The sequence below is a fragment of the Ctenopharyngodon idella genome, chromosome 3 (assembly GCF_019924925.1).
Source record: "Ctenopharyngodon idella isolate HZGC_01 chromosome 3, HZGC01, whole genome shotgun sequence".
In the NCBI taxonomy this organism is placed as follows: Eukaryota; Metazoa; Chordata; class Actinopteri; order Cypriniformes; family Xenocyprididae; genus Ctenopharyngodon; species Ctenopharyngodon idella.
The window spans coordinates 14,245,845-14,266,678 of record NC_067222.1 but is presented as its reverse complement, the minus strand read 5'-3'; the positions used below and the strand labels follow the sequence as shown (position 1 = coordinate 14,266,678).

General features: G+C 36.0%; 2 protein-coding genes across 9 annotated transcripts in view; one reads left to right on the top strand and one right to left on the bottom strand.

The window, feature by feature from the left end:
- The window catches only part of LOC127509922 (uncharacterized), a 44,085-nt gene that overhangs the window by 3,488 nt on the left and 19,763 nt on the right, over window positions 1-20,834 (bottom strand). The window lies entirely within an intron of this gene.
- Window positions 538-19,756, top strand: LOC127509984 (uncharacterized). Of its 7 annotated transcripts, XR_007929408.1 has the most exons (10): window positions 549-604; window positions 729-794; window positions 922-1,017; window positions 2,408-3,707; window positions 3,804-3,988; window positions 4,473-5,120; window positions 5,901-6,100; window positions 6,195-6,299; window positions 14,787-14,915; window positions 19,011-19,756. XR_007929408.1 is itself a non-coding variant. In XM_051889423.1 (6 exons), exons 2-6 carry the CDS (start codon window positions 789-791, stop codon window positions 19,625-19,627), a joined length of 969 nt encoding a protein of 322 aa, XP_051745383.1. In that variant the 5' UTR covers window positions 557-604; window positions 729-788; the 3' UTR covers window positions 19,628-19,756. The 7 variants fall into 7 exon arrangements, 2 of the variants coding, with proteins under 2 accessions (XP_051745383.1, XP_051745384.1); XR_007929409.1 differs by lacking the exon at window positions 729-794 and having other exon boundaries at window positions 538-604; XR_007929405.1 differs by having other exon boundaries at window positions 553-604; window positions 729-1,017.

Genomic DNA, 20,834 nt, shown 5'->3' with positions numbered 1-20,834 from the left:
GTTATTGATTATTGTATTGTTTTGCTATTTTCAATGTTAACTGCTGATATCCATATTTGTTTCTATTTGTTTATAGGTGTATGGGACCTAGATAATAAATCCTCAAAGAAACCTGTGGGCATCTTCATTGCGTCCTGACCAGACGTACCACAGTGATTAATTTACCCGAGCCACATTGGTTCAGTAACAGATGAATGCTCCACACTAATCAGTCTATTTTCAGAAAAACAGATTTTGACAGATTTGACATGAACAACCCACACTTATCTCATTTCTTTAAAAATGGAGAAGCTGAACTACTACTGTGAATGATTACTCAATGTCTTCAGTACATTTAGAAGTGAAGGAGATATGACTGAAAGTCAGTCAAATAAATACATAAAGGTTGATTTCTGTATGTGTGTTTGCACATTTATTTCTATCATATATATATCATAAATAGTTAACTACAAATAAAATCACTTTCTGTTTTGCCATGTGATTTCAAAGAAATCTTGTGTCATGTGATTTCAAGGTGTCCTGGATATATAAATACCAGCAGAGAGCATTCATTTGCAATTTGGACCTCTGGAGGTGGACATAAGATACAGAAATCAACACTCAGGTTTGTCTTATCGCTTTAATTTCAACTGTTATGTATTACACTTTTACTAATTGTAATTATTTTAATTTTTAATTATTTGAATATGTTATTTATCTTCTTGGTTACTCTTTGTGCATACTGACAGGCTTACTGAAAAGACATGACAGACATTTGGCATTCATAGCAAAAGCATCCAGTGGGACTGATGGAAGTCAGTGACAGCTGCCACCCTAAACATGAGCTCACATATTGATGCATGAGCAATTTTCGGGTTTGCGTATGAAGGAGAGTCACTTGTAATCAACCCTGCAGATATTAACTCAGTTGGCACTTCGCAGATCGGCAGATGAGTTGACTGACCATGTATCCGCAAACTGGAGTGGCAGTAAAACTGCAGGAGAGATGGAAGAAGAACATGCTTGTCCAGAGAGTAGGTAAGAACTGAAATCTTCACATATCTAATATAGCCTACTAAAGCACACTGTTCATTTGAGGTGCGTATTCTGTTGGGTGTAACGTTACTGAAAAGAAATTGTGTTCAAATCACGCAGAAACAGAACTTACATTTCTGTGGAGAAATAGCCAAATCAATAAACTATATTTAAGTGTATAACTTTAAATGTTTTTTTGTTTCCTTTTTATTTTTAATTGGTTTAACATTTTGTTTAGCTGAGCAACAAACGTAAAGGTTAGTCGTATAGTGAAGTCACTATACTATGTGCTTATCTTCACCGACTATCTGCACTATTGCTGCCTTCACTTGCTCTCAGAATTATCGTAAATCGTAGGCTTATTTAAATTTATGATTTAATATATATTCAAACTTGCATTAATATATATACAAACTTGCATTAAAAACTATTATTCACTTGCAAACCACAATTTACAAATACACAAACACAGTATGCTTGCACATTTCTGAATGTTTTTACATCCAGTGTTTCTGCGAATTGATTGTCATTGATTATCTGCATTTGCAAATCCTCATGTGTAATGGCTCGGGTTGGTGTGCGTGTATTTTGAGACTGTCCTGTCGAACTCTTTAATCAAATCACATTTGAGCATAACAGTCGACCAGTCATATTGAGCGCATGATTCGAGGAGCACGGGCGTGTCTCTGCAGTGGTATCATGCCATCAGATTGAAAACAGTTTAAAGGGATAGACCGATGTAAGATGACTCGAGGAGCACAGGCGTGTCTCTGCAGTGGTATCATGCCATCAGATTGAAAACAGTTTAAAGGGATAGACCGATGTAAGATGACTCGAGGAGCACGGGCGTGTCTCTGCAGTGGTATTATGTCATCAGATTGTGAACACGGTTCAAAGGGATAGATTGATGTAAGGTATGGCAAGCTGTTTTAGCATTTAAATATGGCAAGCCGTTTTAGCATTTAAACCTTTGTTCTGACTATCTATAAATATATTTAAAGATAGTAACAATTGTATTTTGACGAGTGATAATTATAATTCGACTAGTCAGAATGACAATTAGAGATATCTGCAATTATAATTGCACTAGTAAGAAATCCGATTTGAGATATCTGTAAAATGGAGTTTTGACTAGTCAAAATATATATAAGATATCTGTAATGATGTCATAAATATCTTTAAAAGACTCGTTATTTATCCGCAAAGGTAATTAGAGATCTCTCTAATTCGGTTTCGACTAATCACAATTATATTTTAAAATATCTGAATTGTACTTGCTCCTAGTCGAATCCGCTGTTGCGTGACGTGAAACTACATTTCCTCAGCACCACCCAGAGTTCCTCCCCGACTCCCTAGCTAACCGCTAACAACTTTAGTCTGCTTTTGTTTTCAGAGAGAAAAGATATGAAGTACTTCAGGGATTATTAAACCATGGCGGCAGATGTTCTCGACAAAATAGCAAGAATGTGTCAACAAATTGAAAGGAAATTGTGGTGAGCGTGAACTTCGTGCGATAGATGATTGCTTAAGAAATGCACAGAGAATTTCATATTTGCTACCTCCTGAGATGTATGAAGAATTGAACAGAAATCTGGATGAAATTCGAACAATGCTGTCAACGCATTTGCAGAGTGAGGGAACTACAGCTTTTTCCGTATCTCAAAGTAGCTCAGGTGAGTTTCTGTTTTTTAAAACTATGTTCTTTATATGCAGTAACCACATACACAAGCGAGGCATCTTGGAAAGCTCGTTTTTGTCTTGTTTATGTGTTTGTTTATTGTCTGCTCTCTACTTTGGTCATGACGGTAGCCATGGTAATAAAACTGTAACTTTCCCCTCGGTCTGCATTAAAAGTAGTCTAACCAGTGTACATGCTATGTAACTATTCACTTACAAAATTAATACAGTTATAATACAAATTCAAATCTATATACCTATTGTACATAATACATATAGTTAAAAGTAGGACTGTACAACAAACTGTATGCCTACATAATTTTATTAACATTTTAGAAGAAAATAAGGATTAAAGAAACAATTATTTGAATGGCTACTGAAAAACGCTACTGATAAGGTTCCACACACAGGCCAGTCAGTCCATAAAAATGTATTTGTATGTGACATTCAGATTATCACACATCAGTGTACCTTATTTACGTTTAAAAATAACAGAAACAGACACTCCAACAGGTCAAAGTTTAATTTTCATTTTTCAACTTTGCCTGGTCAAGTTCCATGACTCATAATAAAGAAATTGTATTTCTTCAACATTTGTACTAAAGAAAACAATATTGAAAAAGTAATTTAAATCTGCCATCACCCTATTTTTAGACTATTACCTTGTTCCATTCCTTCCTTTCTTTCCATTCTTATTTGTCACCATTTTTCTAATATTATATTGCTTGCCATTAGGAGCTGCATGTCAGTAAAACAAATATATGTTACTTTCAATTGCAGGTAGCCGAGGTAGACCAGCCATTCAAATAACACATGACCAAATTGAATTTTTAATGAAGCAAGGTCACACAGTCAAGCGAATGGCAAGAATGTTAGGGTGCTCATCCTCATTTCTGTACAAGAGGTCCAAGCTGCTTGGTGTATCAATCAGGAGCAGAATGTCAGGAGTGGATGATGAAGAACTTGAAAATGTAGTGAGACGACTCCAATGCCAGTATCCAAATACTGGAAGTGAGGTAAGCCTTGTTTGATTTCATTTTAAGGTCTGTCCTATCAGTTCATAAACTAATTATTATTATTTAATTTTTTTCAATTCAATGCAACCATTTTAGATGATGCCAGCCTTACTGGTTGCAGAAGGATTGAGGGTTTCCCGGCATAGGGTTCGTGAGATGTTGGTACGTATCAATCCAGCGGCTGCTGCAAGGAGATGAAGCAGCACAGTGGCTAGAAGAGTTTATCATGTGCCCTGTCCCAACAGTCTCTGGCACATTGATGGTAACATGTGCCTCATAAGGTTAGTTTAATTGTAGTTTTTGTTCTGCTAATGCAGCATGAAAATGGTGTGACAGTGCGTTTCTGCGATGCTAAATTATAGCCTAGTGTAGACTTGCATTATCCAATTCTGATTTATAGAATCTACAGCCAAATATGTTTAGACACATGCAATTACCACAACCTGAGCAGCCATTGTAAATCATAATACCCTAATATTCCAGTTGTCCTTATGTTGCCCGACACTTCCTCATTTCTTGATTATGCTTTTTTCATCATTTATTCATGTTAAAATAAAAAATTTGTCCAAACAGTTCTTGATTATTTGTGAGCCCTGTTGTAAAGGTTGATTTGTTCACAATTAAATTTAAAGTGTCTTTTGTGACGTCCTGCATAATAGAAACCTGGGAACTGTGAAAAAGTGGGACCTGTAGGACCTCTTTGTTCTTCACACTGTACTACCTATAATATTTAACTTACATTTGTATTTTTATTTTTACTTTTAGATGGGGCTTTGTGATTCATGGTGCAATCGATGGACATTCACGACTAATCACATACCGACAACTGTGCCAGTACTGTGCTGTCTCAGTTTATTCAAGCAACATGCCTTTACGGTCTGCCCTCTAGGGTAAGGTCAGATCACGGTGGTGAGAACTTACAAGTGGCCTTGTTTATGAACCTTGTACAAGGACTTCAGCGCCGGAGTCACATTACTGGGGAATCAGTCCACAACCAAAGGATAGAACGTTTGTGGAGGGATGTATTTTTACATGTGCTACAATCATTCTACAGTCTTGAAGATTCTGAACTGCTTGATCCCAGCAATGACCTTCACAAAGTTTCACTCAGCCATAGTTTTTCTTCCACAGATCCAAGCTAGACTACAGCACTTCAAAGAGGCATGGAATCACCATGCTTTGCAGACAGAAAACAATGAAACACCAACACAGATATGGACAGAAGGAATGCTGTCAAGGATAGGAACTGACAGCACAGCCATCAACAATGTGTTTGAGTCTTTGCCCACAGCTGAAAATGAAGAAATCCCAGCTGTAACTGTTGAACAGCCTCAAATTAACCTTACTTCTCAGCAAATGGAAACAGTTTCCCATGCTAGTGACCATATTACAGATTTGAAGATTAAGTTTCAGGTATGTTGAGCAGAAATTGCTAATGTTTTGGCAAACTAGTGTTGCAGGTTAGAGTGTGTTATAAAGAATGTCATTTTTTTTTTGTAATATTTTAATATGTAAAAGTTTTAACTACAAGAATGCTCTGTTGAAGAATTAATAGATGCTTAGATGCTGACATTGAAAAAATGATTTTCTATGAAAAGCTGGTGTACAAGTGAGAGAACCTGAACAAACAGTTAAAAATGAGCAATGTAACTGTTTTTTTCCACAATAAACACGAACATGCATAATGCAGAACAATGCATTTTATTTTGGAATGGATGCACATCTCAAACATATTTAACTTCAGGGTGCTTCTTAAATGGAACTTGAAATTAATAAAAGCTGTACTCAGTTGTAACTGTACATAAAATTACTTTGTGTAAAAAGGTAATATTAAAGCTTAAAGCATGAGACTTCTGTAAGTCATAAATCATTGACAACATTTAATTTTCTTTGCTGAACTATTCCTTTAAAAGAGGAAGAATTAACATTCTTTTTTTCATTCAAAAAACAAAGAAACTAATACATTGGTACTATCTGAGGGTGAGTGAACAGTGACAATTTTCATATTTGGGCTAACTCTCCTTTTAACAACAATGACAACAAGATACAAACTCACCACAATGCAACAAAACCCCATCCATTATGGATGCAGCTCTCGATATAATCATTTCATGCAACACCAAAATATGGGCTCTGCATGATTCCCTCCGTCATGTAGGTCTTGAACATTTCATATTCTGTGTTTATCGGCAGTCGTAGTATAATGAGGCAAGTATTGGCCTCTGGAAAGATTTTCCCGTCTTGATGGAAGAACTCTATTTCTGGGCGGTGGGGGAAACCCAGAGGTGGCACTGTGGAGGCTCCAGTGGCAAACTCCATTATCCTCTCAAGAGTGACTCAAAACCTCAAAAGGTGGAAGGTGGAATCCAAAAAGCATCATCTGACCCGTAGTGGTGGGAGAAAAAAAATAACAATTTTTTTCATGGATACCGAATGGCTGAATAGCATTACAACATAACCTGACACAAAAGCTTTCTGTTTTAACAGGAGTACTGACCTCGTGTGTCTAGAGCCAAACTCCGGTCTTTCTCATGGCCCTGAAAGACATTTGATTGATGGATGGCCCGCATCAACAACCGCAAGTATTCTCTAGTAGGGCCGCCTTCATCTATTGCTCCTTCCCCATTTTCCTCAGCATCAACAAACACTACATCTAATTTTGCTTGTGGGTTGAATCGTCGCCGCTTGACAGCTTGCAGGCTGCACTGTAGTATGTTTTCTCTGAACACATTTATTTGGTTTGCTGTTGGGCAGATGTTTCCATCAATTTTGCTTTGCAGTTTTTTTAGAATGGTCTGTAGGTCAACCCTGCAAGAGACAAAGATTGGTTTGTTTTTAGTCAAATGCTGAACATTATGGTATATTTTAGAATATTGCTAGTTGCATAAAGCCCCGCTCACACATGCAGGGACTACCATTCACAAAGCAACCTCATCCCATTATTTTTAAATGAAGAGTTGGTGGCTTTGTGTGTGTGTATGTTAATTTGCGAATACATAAAAAATATTTTTTAACTGTTAGTAAATCAGCATATATAGGAACATACTCATCTAGGGCCACAGACCTCCCTTGATCTATTAGGGATAGATCTGCAATGTCTGATGGCTGGGGAGATGGAGAACTAAGTGGTGTCTCTTCATCAATATCAATGACAATTGGCTCTGTAGGTTGGTCTTCAAAATTAAAATTAATGAATTGAATCAATAAAATTGTTGATTTCTCAAATTTAATCAATTCTCATTTAGACAATCTGATTCTTAAAAGAATCAACCTTTTACTCTATGCTGAGTATGCTCTATTCTGAGTTAAGCTTGAAGAACACTTTATGACTAGCTGAATCATTCTAAGAAGGAACTCAACACATTTGAAGACTATATACTTACACTGGAAAAGATTCCAAACACTTACACACAGACATTAATGTAGACTGTAATCACAGACTGAACATAACTGTTACTGATTCTATACATTTGGGCATGATGAGTTATAATCTGTCATGTACTGGATTTTACTTGGTAAATGTGTTTCCATCTTAGTTTATGTGCATGTTTTCATGCAAAATGCACATAAAAATAGGTGGATGGACACTGGATGAGTGGATGAGTCACTAATAATAACAATTTCAACTGATAAAAATGTTTATTTAATGTTATCCATGTTATATTTCATTTTAACTAACAATGTGAACTTTTAAAAAAATCCATTACTTCATCAAGTTTTAAATGCATCATTATGCATGAATTCTAGAAGAGTCTTCGCATGTAAGACCCATAAATTGCAGAACAACATACTACTTATTTTCTCTCCAGCTAGTAGCAAATTAAATTAAATTAAATGTGGAGGATATTAACTGTGAAAAGATGACTGACAGGCCAGTTTATGGTGTCCGTTAAAGACACAGTTTTATGACTGGATAGTATGTCCCAAAGCTTGCCTACTCTTCTCTCACACACTCAAAAGTATGTACTTTTTCTTCACATAAAGAGTACATACTTTTAGGGCATGGTATAAGTAGGCAAACTGGGATGCAGGGATTCTTAACGAGCCTTAAGATAAAACTTAACAGAGACAATCAGGCCAAAAATGATGATAATTTATCAATAAAAGGTAATGCATATGGCCAAATCAAAATCATCAAAAATCTTAATCCTTCTTCACAATGAACTTCTTACTTGAATTGGATCAGACATGATAAATTTCCTCTTATTCACATCTCCATTTGGATATTTGGCTTTCAGAAATTCTCCATCTAGAGGTTCAACACGGGCTGCCGTTCGCTGGCGTCTTTCCTCAATGGCCTAAAAATATATATATATATATATTAAAAAAAAAAAGAAAATTAAACAATAAAATATTTAGTGGCAGCACTAACCTTTTTGCGCTTTTCTTCCAGAACCTCACAGCAGTGCCTCCTTCTGTCCTGCAATACCATATATGTATTACACATGTTTGTTTTAAACAAAATTGAACCTTGGCAAGCAAACTGCAAATAGTCAAAAATTACCTTTTCTATATCTGCCAACAAAGAAGCATTATATTCTTCATCTTGCTGGGAACGTATAGCTCGCCACTCCTGAAGGAAATATAGTACAACTATGAGTCACAAATCAGTCATATTTACAACCATTGACAACATCAAAAATAACTTCACTCACACGCAGATTTATGGATTCTGTGGTCTCAGTGCTGTAGTGTTGGATGGTTGTTGTGAGTTCTAGGGAATGGCTGCGGATGGTGTCATTACCTAAGAGAAGACAAAAAAAAAAAAAAAACAACAATGACAAAGAATTTGTTAGAGTCACTGCACAGTAAAGAAGTTACTTGAACTGTCACCTAACATTAACCCCCGGTTTCACAGACAAGGCTTAAGGGTAGTCCCAGACTAAAATGCATGTTTGAACTGTCTCAACTGAAAATATCTTGCTCTGACAGATGTTAAAATATGTCAGCTCCATTGTTCTGTCACAATATGCACAAATGTAACATTTTCTTGCACATCATTTTTACTAAGACCTAGTACTGGCTTAAGCTAAGCCCTGTAACCGGGCCTTAATGTGCACTGTGCAGAAACATATAATTTATATTGAAGTTAAATTAAAGGCCAATTCAACTGAACATGTCTTAAAGAAATGGCTCGTTCATTTGAACATTTAGGGCCAGATTTACTAAACAGGACAAATTAGCATGAGAACACAATGCACTGATAGAAGTGTAAAGTTCTGAGAAATACTAGTACATTGACGAACATTAGTAAATCACATCATACAGTTTGGTTATGCCAAAGGAGGGTTGTGCTGGAGCAAAAGTAAATCAACCAATTTAATTGAATTTTTGATCGTTGGATTCCTCTCCCTGTTGTTTCATGCACTGGTCTACCTACAAAATTGAAAGTACACATAAGCAACATAAAATAAACAACAGCTCATCAGCTAATCATATACTGTATGTAATAGATCAGGTTTAATATACAGATCACTACCAAGTTTGGTTAACAATAAGTAACATTTCCTGTTTTTAAAAAGATGTTTTTCCTGTATTTAAAATACGTTTATGCCCACCAAGAAAATATAATAAGAAAGTATAATAAGAAAATCATTGCAGTGTAGACAGCTCCATTGATAATGAATTTTTGAAAGTGTACTACTTTGCATACCTCAAATTGACCTAAAGTAATAAACAGCTTCAGTGATTATAATGCCAACAATCTTTGCTCACTTTTTTAAGGCTGTATTAAGGTTTTTCATGCTACTAACTACAAAATAAAAAGTTTTTGCTTTAATAAACTCATTTAAATGTGCAGCTGAATCCAAGTGACTATGATAACCGTAGCAATGGATGAAACAAAACAATCTGATACTGTGTGTCAAATGATCTGTGCATTAAGACTTAGAGTGTAAAAGCTAAATTATAGAAAAAAAAATAAAATAGCTAAATAAAATAAAATAGTTCTAAATACTTGTTTTTATGATCTGTCCTGACAGTAATTTCTTTTTATGAATAAACAGGATAAGCTAATGTTTTGAGCAACCTCCGTTACAAAATGGTTTTGAAATTTTTTTTGGAATTACAATTCAAATAACACTGTGTTACATCTGAAATCCTTATATATCAAGTATATATTTACCTAATCCCATGTTTGCAAACCGTTCAAGCTCTGTTGTAGATGGTAAAATCTCAATATCTGGGCCAGAGAGGAGGAAAAGGTGTGTTTGCCAGACAGAATTTTCTTGCCTTCCCGGTGGTCCTGGCATACACAAAAAATACACAGTTAAATAATATCTTAAACATTGGTAAATCACTGTTAATTATGGAAATGGTTACATAGCACAGCCCGACTTACTGTGAAGTCGTTGGACCTGATGCCGGAAAAGGCGTCTAGTTGAAGTAAGGAGGTTGTTATTAGTGTTAGCTGAGAGCTGTTGTCTGGCTCTTGAGATGCTGTTAAAAACTCTGTCAAAGGTCGCTAGCGGCATCTCTTGATCTGATGACATGGTAGGCTGAGAGAAAACCGAGAGAAACATTGCATTTGGTAGAAAAAGTTTAAAAAATGTTTTAACAGAAAATTAAAAAATACATAATAAATTGCAAGACAGAAAACAATGTGATAATGAACCGAATTAAAATTAAACTTAAATATTACATAGATTTGTGTGGATGAGCATGTACAGAATTGTCTAAAGCTGAAGCCATGTTAAAATTATTCAAATAATTGTTTTACTAAATATATACTGGTTTAAAGTGGATTAAATGACTGCAGGTTAGTCTCCTTGGAGTGAGATGTCATAAATACAGATTAAACAATCACTGATTCCTCTTGTTCCTAAATCATATTATATTATACCACAAATGACATGTACTTGAGCCTTTCAGTACTTGTATTACTCAGTACTGTTTGGTTAAAAGGATCTTGTCCTTTATACACATTGTTCTAAAAAAAACATTTTGAATTCGAATAAAGAACTATTAGAATTTGTAACTGGCTTAAAACTTTCAGAAAAAAAGAACATACGGTAAACATACATTTTCTCAAACGCATCCTGACCAAGAATTCAATATTGCCTAAAATACCCAGATTTTGTTTTTCTGTTTTCATACTTGCTTGTGTCTTGAAGCAGGTCTGCACAGACCGATCGGCATATGATATTAAAGTAAGCAACAGGAAAACAAAACCAGGATATTTTAAACGTAGAAATCCTGGCCAGGACGCGTCCGGGGAAAAAACGGCACGTGTAACAGAGTTAGGATTTTATTTAGTTTTATTGTGAATTCTTATAAATTCAGCAGCGGTTAATTTCATGTTGTACTGGTGCCCTCATGTGGGTTGTGTGAGAACTGCAGGCAAAAATGTTCGATAAGACGGGAGATCACGCAACACAGCGGTTGCAATGTGTACTGTAAGCTTATGCTCCGTCTCAATTTAGTTAAATATATTCGATTATAATGCAAAATAAGTTGAGTTTTTAAGTATTTTATGTTTATGATTTAGTTAGGGTAATATTTTGACCATTTAATTTGATTATTAACATATATTTTATAAGTTATTTGGCCTTTCGTTAACTCTAGTAAGGCCACGGTTAATGTTATTTTATTTAGGTCACTTATGCCTTCAGCAATACAACCACAAAAGGGTGATTTATTTCATTTTACAGGTATGTCTTTTTGTATGTTTTTGTTTATCATTACTATTGTTATATGTAAAGTGTGATCGTGATGCTAATTTTTGTTAATGCTGTTATGATGCAACAGAGTTGCAATGTGTACTGCACGCTGTGGGTCACTTATGCCTGCAGCAATACAACCACAAAAGGGTGATTTACAAACCCGATTCCAAAAAAGTTGGGACACCGTACAAATTGTGAATAAAAAAGGAATGCAATGATGTGGAAGTTTCAAATTTCAATATTTTATTCAGAATACAACATAGATGACATATCAAATGTTTAAACTGAGAAAATGTATCATTTATAAGTTGATTTTAAATTTCATGGCATCAACACATCTCAAAAAAGTTGGGACAAGGCCATGTTTACCACTGTGTGGCATCCCCTCTTCTTTTTATAACAGTCTGCAAACGTTTGGGGACTGAGGAGACAAGCTGCTCAAGTTTAGGAATAGGAATGTTGTCCCATTCTTGTCTAATACAGGCTTCTAGTTGCTCAACGGTCTTCTGATGCGCCAAATGTTTTCTATGGGTGAAAGATCTGGACTGCAGGCTGGCCATTTCAGTACCCGGATCCTTCTTCTACGCAGCCATGATGTTGTAATTGGCCATGGCGTCCCAGTTTTCCAAAAAGAACTTCAAATTTTGATTCGTCTGACCACAGAACAGTTTTCCACTTTGCCACAGTCCATTTTAAATGAGCCTTGGCCCAGAGAAAACGCCTGCGCTTCTGGATCATGTTTAGATATGGCTTCTTTTTTGACCTATAGAGTTTTAGCCGGCAAGGGTGAATGGCACGGTGGATTGTGTTCACCGACAATGTTTTCTGGAAGTATTCCTGAGCCCATGTTGTGATTTCCATTACAGTAGCATTCCTGTATGTGATGCAGTGCCGTCTAAGGGCCCGAAGATCACGGGCATCCAGTATGGTTTTCCGGCCTTGACCCTTACGCACAGAGATTGTTCCAGATTCTCTGAATCTTTGGATGATATTATGCACTGTAGATGATGATAACTTCAAACTCTTTGCAATTTTTCTCTGAGAAACTCCTTTCTGATATTGCTCCACTATTTTTCGCCGCAGCATTGGGGGAATTGGTGATCCTCTGTCCATCTTGACTTCTGAGAGACACTGCCACTCTGAGAGGCTCTTTTTATACCCAATCATGTTGCCAATTGAACTAATAAGTTGCAAATTGGTCCTCCAGCTGTTCCTTATATGTACATTTAACTTTTCCGGCCTCTTATTGCTACCTGTCCCAACTTTTTTGGAATGTGTAGCTCTCATGAAATCCAAAATGAGCCAATATTTGGCATGACATTTCAAAATGTCTCACTTTCAACATTTGATATGTTATCTATATTCTATTGTGAATAGAATATAAGTTTATGAGATTTGTAAATTATTGCATTCCTTTTTTATTCACAATTTGTACAGTGTCCCAACTTTTTTGGAATCAGGTTTGTACATTGTAAGAGTGTTGAACATACATTAATATTATACTGATAACAAACTTTTAGTGATTTTAAAACACATTGCAATGGCATTCCAAGTTAACTTAGTGTGCTAATGGCATCATTATAGTGTGCTTTAAATAGGCTACAATAAAGTAATCTTTATTTCACTTCATACCTCACGTTTTCTTTGGTTTACACAAAAAGAAAGTCTCATCTAAAAAATTACATAGCATCATCTAAAAATAATTTCATCATTCACGGATTTGAAAAACATGGTGAGACTTGTGTCTTTAGCTACAATGAGTTTCTAGACCCAGTTTCCATCTGACAAATCTGCCTTAACTGCAACACAGATTCCCAATAGTGTGCACTCCAGCGAGTTTGGTTGTTTAACAAAAGTACAGCTAAACCGATTGTTGGTGAGTGTGATGGCATTGGCTTTATGGTGTGTTTGAAAACATATCAATCATTGCAGTCTAATGGTAGGACGTTGGAGCAGGCCAATGGGGTCAAGGTTTAGCTTCAGCATACAGTGTTTTCAAGTCATGTCAAAAAGAATATATTTAAAATGCACATGAACATCAGCACGACTCATAATTATGAGTTTAGGTAACTCTGGATTTCCTCACAGGGTTAGTTCACCCAAAACTGAAAATAATGTCATTTATTACTCACCCTCGTGCCGTTTTACACCCGTAAGACCTTTGTTGATCTTCGGAACACAAATTAAGATTTCAAAACAGTGCTTCAGGAAGATTCGGAGCGTTATGAATCAGCGTGTCGAACCGCCAAACTGCTGAAATCACGTGACTTTGGCGCTCCGAACTGCAGATGCGACACGCTGATTCATAACGCTCCGAAGCTTCATGAAGCAGTGTTTTGAAATCGGTCATCACTAAATAATTTTTTTTTTTTTTGGCGCACCAAAAATATTCTCGTTGCTTTATAATTTTAATATTGAACCACTGTACTCATATGAACTGATTTAAATATGTTTTTAGTACATTAATGGATCTTGAGAGAGGAAATGTCATTGCTCCCTATGTAGGCCTCACTGAGTCATCGGATTTCAACAAAAATATCTCAATTTGCATTCCGAAGATTAACGAAGGTCTTGCGGGTGTAAAACGGCATGAGTGTGAGTAATTAATGACATTATTTTCATTTTTGGGTGAACTAACCCTTTAAGAGTTTCAGAGTTAGGTGCATGACAGTGAGAAAACATGTCAGAGGCAATGGATGCAGAGTCTGCCCTAGTGAAAAAAACCTACTAAAATGTGTTTAAAATAGGCCTACATTCATTTCACACTAACTAAAAACCCATTTTTATATATTTACTGACAAATATTTTAATTAAACTTTATTTGGAGTTCTTTATTGCACAATGCACAATACATATTTCTTAAAATTAAGCCTAAAATGTGTTTAATATAATTATTAGTAAGGATAGTATGATCACTGTGTAATTTGAATGCAAGATATATAGAGTGTACCTACAGTATACTTGCAATAGTTCCACTTTAGCACAATCAAATGTACTTAAGTATATCTTCAGTTGGACCTCAACACAAAAATACTTGTTCCAGTTAAGCAGACTTTAAGTATACCAATTTAGTATACTAAAAGTACAATTGCAGGGTATTTATATTAAGTACATAAATATGTAAATGCAATTGTAGTATACTTAGCAGAAAATAAATGTATTTCAAATAGATTTTAGTATATTTATTTTTCACTAGGGAAGAGTAAGATGTTTGACTAGATTTCACTGCGCAATTATGTGGGTTTATTCTAAACAGCCACTCCTATATTGTCACAAACAGAAGAGGACAGAGTTATAATAAACAGTTTTATTTGCAGGTAAGATGAGAGCAGAGCAGGAACGCGACAGCTAAGGATAATGGCAGATGGATAGTTTGTCAGTTGACTTAGCTGGTGGTAACTCATTGTCTCTTGTGCAGGTGACGAGATGACGATGCAGGCAGATGAACAGGAGATCCAGGACAAAGACAAAGAGGAAAAGGAGAACCAGGACAAAGACAAAGGGGAACTAAATACAGCAGACTTGGATACAAGATCGGGTACAGCAGGTAAGTACTCAGGAGAGTGGTAGGAGTGTCATGCGACGAGCCCAGAGAGTGAAGTGAAGGGAAAAGTGGCTTAAGAAGGGTGTGATGATGAAGGTGCACAGGTGCAGGTGATCAGAATTCTGACGACACTGAAAGAGTGGGCGGATCTGGTGCCGATGGCTGAAGAAATGTTGTTGTTGAATCCATGACGGATAACTTTTTAAGTAAACTTAATGAGGTTTTTTTTTTTATATATATATATATATAATAAATTAAAATTATGTTAATAAATATCTTAATAACTTAAGACATATGTCATACGTAATGCATGAAAGCATAGCACACGACTTTCTGTAATGCCTACTATTGAACAATATTATATAGATGAATATATATATATATATACACACACACATGAAATGAACTATAATAACTGATGATTTTTACAATGGAACTAAATCCTATTTTCTTCCATAGCTGCTGTACAGCCAAAACAAACTTTGTTGCGTACTTTTCCAGTTATCACTGTAAAGCTGCTTTGAAACAATCTGTATTGTAAAAAGTGCTATATAAATAAAGGTGACTTGACATAAAGTGCATATTGCAGGTTAAAAAAAAATTTCGAGATGAATATATAACCTTGTACGAAAATACCATATAAAATGGTACTGCAGGATTTAAAAATGTTTTGCAGGACATAAGGGCACGAATTTAGTAGATAAAGTGACGGTCTCTGTAAAAAACGCTTTTTTTCAGCGTCACGAGAGGGAGTCGTTCGCCGAGCTGTGTTGACTCAGTGCAGAGTAGGTTGGTCAGTAATAGCGGTCGTGAATCAGTGTGTTTTTGGTAGTTTTTGTTTTCTATTTATCATCGTCATGGTAAATTATTGTGTTTGTGGAGGTTGCACAAACTCCAGCCTGTCAGGACATCGAGTCCAGAGGTTTACAATATTGTGATCTGAGCACAGTGTTGCATATCGTTAGCTAACGTGTATATCTATAAGCTAACACCGGTCTCTGCCCTGTTCTCCACTGGTTCTCCTCACACCACAGCTCAATTTGTCTCTTTTGGCCGTTATTCTGTCTGATCCTGGCCTGTCCCTGCTCTCTTGGCCGCACAGCAGGCTAATTGTATGGCTGTGGTCTGTTATACGAATAAACATTTACAATTTCCTCAGCGTCCGAACTGTCATTGCGGTCCATTGTTTTCCTATTGTTTATATTGACCGCACTCAAAGACTATAGAATAACACAAGACGTGTCACTCGTATTGTTTTGAATGGGAGAGAGTGTAACACGCAATATGGCGGAATAAGTTTCACCTTCAAAATAAGAGCCAATCGCCGACTGGTAAAGTCAGAAGCACCGGTTTCTATAGAAACAGTCAGACGCGCGCCTCCAAAACGAGGCACAAGAGACGCGCATTTAGGTCTGCGCATGCGCATTAGCTTGAGCCAGCCTAAAAAATACAGTTTTTTTTTTGTCATGATTCGAGCATTTGGAAAAAAAATTTATGAGACAGTTGCTGTCAGATTTCATTGGTGATTTCAAATATGAAATTTAATCGAAAGCTTGGCAAACAGCTTTGGAGAATTTGATGTTTCCCCATTCAAAGAGATGGGAGTTGCACTTGCATGCCCGAGAGGCGTTTCAAAGATGGCCGCCGAGTGAAATGACTTGTCTTAAAGGGTCTTTGCCGCACTCCCTCCCGTTACGTCACTTCCGATTTGGCATTTTTCAGATGCGGAAGTAAAATTTTCTCACAAAAAACGACTCCAGAAGCCTAAGTAGCGTATTTATACATGTATTTTAAAGAGAATCTAGTTCCTGCATTGTTTTTCTATACATTGAATCACTGAAGCTCTAACCTGCAATATGCCCTTTAATGCCCACATCTAGAAAACACACACTCCCACCTCTGTAATAAACACGGAAATGTTAGTCCTGTCCGAATCTGTAAATGAAATCAGAGACACTGAGTGATAAGAATTGTAACTCAAACATTTGGAAATCTAGACCCATCCGAATAGGGCTTAAGATGCATAAAGTCGTTATGGCCTTGTTTCCCAGACAGGGCTTAGATTAAGCCAGGATTAGGCCTTAGTTAAATTAGGACATTTAAGTAGCTTTTACAAACATGCCTTGGGAAAAAAAAAAAAAAACATTACTGGTGTGCATCTTGAGACAAAACAATAGCACTGACATATGTCAATACAAGTTACTTTCAGTTAAAACACCTCAAACATGCATTTTAGTCTAGGACTAGCCAAGCCTTGTCTGTGAAACCGGGGGTATGTGTCTGCATTGTGCCACACACACTAGCTGCACAAAACTTGAAGGTCGCGCACACAGAGAGGAACGCAGAAACTAGTTGTCAGCGCTGTCCTGTGATTTATCACTAAAGTTCCTTAGTAGCTTTATTATAGCATATATTTTCCTACTTTTGAAGGAACTATTTACAACCCACAGCTTCACAATTAATAGAGAGACGGTATGACTAATTCACACACGCAATCGCTCTCATTATGGTACTGTGCTAATTTATCTTTATCTGATTTACAATGAGCAGAAATCTGTAAGAAAAAAAAAATCCCACCTTTAATAGTCAATTATATTTTCAGTACAAAACTTGTCAGTGAACTATGAGGGCAAAAAAAATAAAAAATCGTTCATTAATCATAATCGAGGTGAAATGTTCAATTAATCGAGGTTTTGATTTTAGGCAATAATTGTCCAGCACTAGTAATTAGTTCATTTCAATTGGTTAAATTATTTTCCATGTTGGAGGTTAACCCAATTATAAGGGGGCCCAGAGGTAGGATAAAGCTTTTGATGTATTGGCAATAGCCATGAGGAAGCCAGCCATCAGCAAAACCACATTAGCCAGAACCACGACCATCACAACATCTATAAAAGCTTACCGAGAGCAAAGGTATATACAGATACTATACATTTAAAATGTTTTAAATTATTATTTCGTGTTTTTACAATTTAACAATTAGGCTTTATCACTGACTACTGTTGTAATAATGGTTTTTCTTTACAATTTATAATAGTATTACCACAGATTGCATTCACTTCAAATATTCAAATGCAAATCCGTTAAAATAATTTACTTTTTAAAACCTAATATACTGGAGAAATCAGGTGTTAGCTTTTTGGGACTAGCAAATATTTGCCACAATTTACATTTATATTCAGTATAATATATAGTATTTTCATTGAATCATTAACATTAACTTTAATTTGTAAATATAAATGTGAATATAAAAAAGGTGCTGGACTGCTCTCTCAGCTGCATCTCTCTCACACCTTTTGGAAGCGAACAGGTTGAAAAGACAAAAGAAAAGTGTAGGTCGTGAATGAATGATTTAGAGAGATATTACCCTCTCCATTGCTCAGATGGGCCTGCCTCATATCAGAACTTTTCTTTCCATTTAAAACACTTTTATCCAGGATCCCGATGCTCTGTATGATCAGTCCATTCCTGCTCACTTTATAACACTATGTACTGAAATACAGCAGCAGGACAGTTGAACATATAATGATTCATTTGTTTGGACTCAGAATTACGGATTGTTATTAGCTCATATTACTTTCCCTCTCTCAGGTTAAACTTTTTCAGCAGAAAAAGTGTGACAATAAGACATTAATGCTGCAAATAATGCAGAGTTTGCTTGATTTTGCATTAATCAATCTGCCCAATCCTTCCAATCCTGGCCCATGGCTTGGGCAGCGATCATGAATTCAAAAGCGATTTCAACTGATGGGGACCCTCCTTCCCTGAAGTCAGTTTCAAAGAGGATTATTTGCTCTCTGTTCTGCTGTCGTTCTGTGCAATTTTAAAACCTTTCCTTGCAAGTTGAAAAGTTTTGAATGCAAATTAGCTCCACACACTAAAAGAGGATAGAGTAGGCAAAAAAAAATCTAAGACCTAGACTAAATCACACCAAATACAGAACTAAGAGCTTGCAAGGTTGTTTAAAAATATCTGTTCAGCTTCACAATGTTATAACGTTCAATAAAAAACGGCAGCTATGATGAGGTAAGTTCATATAAAGCTTGTTTTTATTTTTTTTTAATGTACTACATTAAAGCCAATTTGTTTTATTTTCAGATGAAGCATCTGATATAATTTATACCAAACAGCTGCGGAAAGGACCACCCAGCGCAGATTTCACTGTTTCAAGTGACGTAAATAAGAAATTACTCAAACTGACAACATGGAAACTAAAAAAGGAAACTGAAAAAAAGCCAAGGTTTCATCTTGCATCAGCTAATGTTGATCTAGTCGAGACCATCAACATAATTGACACATTTGACAGACCAGGAGCTGCCAGTGCAGAAGGCACCTATGCTGGAAGTGGTACATATGCAGTAGCTTTTGAAGGCGAACCAGGAAAGAGAATTCCCAAGGCTGGAGCGTATGCAGAAGCAGGAGTTGGACGAGCTTCTGCTGAATTCAGCGTTTTTGAGGCAGAAGCCAAAGGCCCCAACGTCTCAGCTGGTGCTGAAGCCAACATGGTTGGAGCCGGAGCAATGGCTCGGGCTGAAGTCGCCAGCGCATCAGCTAAAGCCGGTCCAGTTGGTGTGAAAGTGGGACTTGGATTAGACACAGGTGCAACTGTTGGTCCAACCGGAGCAGAGGTTAAAGTCCTGGGAACTGGATTCTCAGTTGGTCTAAAAAACAGTATATCTCTTCTGGGCTCAGAAGTGTCATGTTCAGTCATGTAGTCATATAGGTATTACCTTTAATATTTATATGTATCATCTTAAATCATGAAGACAAAAAACAAATGCTGAATACCTGACAATATTCAAGAAACAGCTGAACGTAATAAATAAATAAAAAAAATCTTCCTATGTGCTTTCACTTTTCTTTAATCCCTCCCTGTTATGGCTTGTTCTTTTCTAAACGATGTCTGAAACTTTGTATTACAAGCACTTCTCATGTTTATTTGCCTCAGGATGAATCTCTTGTTATATTCCTTATTTATAAGTTGCTTTAATATATATATATATATATATATATATATATACACACACACACTTAACTTTTTTAAGTTTTAATGCAGAATTAGTATTATGGGTTAGCTATAAAAACACACTTTAACAATTTGAAAACATAAAATAATGTTTTATTTTAGATTTAACAATTATATAATTGTTGAAACTTTTGCTTTCATTTAAAAATTATATTTGTATTTGGTTATGCAGGTATGTTTATTGCTTTTCTCTTCAATACTTTCATTCCCAATATATATAACGGTTTGTGCGGCGTGGTGATTTAGCGCTTAAAAAACGATTGCGAATATCTTCGACACCGTAGGAAACACGGAACCTAAGCTGGTTAACTATATGCTTTAGCCCAAATGTCAAAATTTTAATAGGAAGTGGCAAAAAAATCAAAACGAAGTCGTTCATGGGTCATTTTTTATGATCTCATACATATAAATGTCTATAACTCCAAAACAAAATGAGATATTTTCACCAAATTTGACACACACATGTATGGGGTCACCCTGAGGACACATAAAAAAATTGGTTGGATTGTGCCTCTTGGTGGCGCTATAATTGAACAAAACACGAAATTGCCATTAAGTGCTATACAGTATTATGATATAAAATGTTCTATTATATGAATGCATTGGTGTACCATTAGGAAACTCAGTATGTGTCATCGGCACCATGCTTTGAAGGTTCTCAAATGGTTTCGAGACAGCGCCGCCTTGTGGTCAAATGTTGTAATAACATTTATTAAAAATACTAATTGCTTAATGTAAATGTGGCCTATTGTAATGAGACTTGTTTTATTAGGTTCCGTGGGTCATGCTGAGAACATTGATGCCAATTTTACAATAGTCAGCCAAACTTCCTGTCCGCCATTTTGATTTTCTTTAAAACCTACTTTTTCAAACTGCTCTTTCATTCATCCAATTTT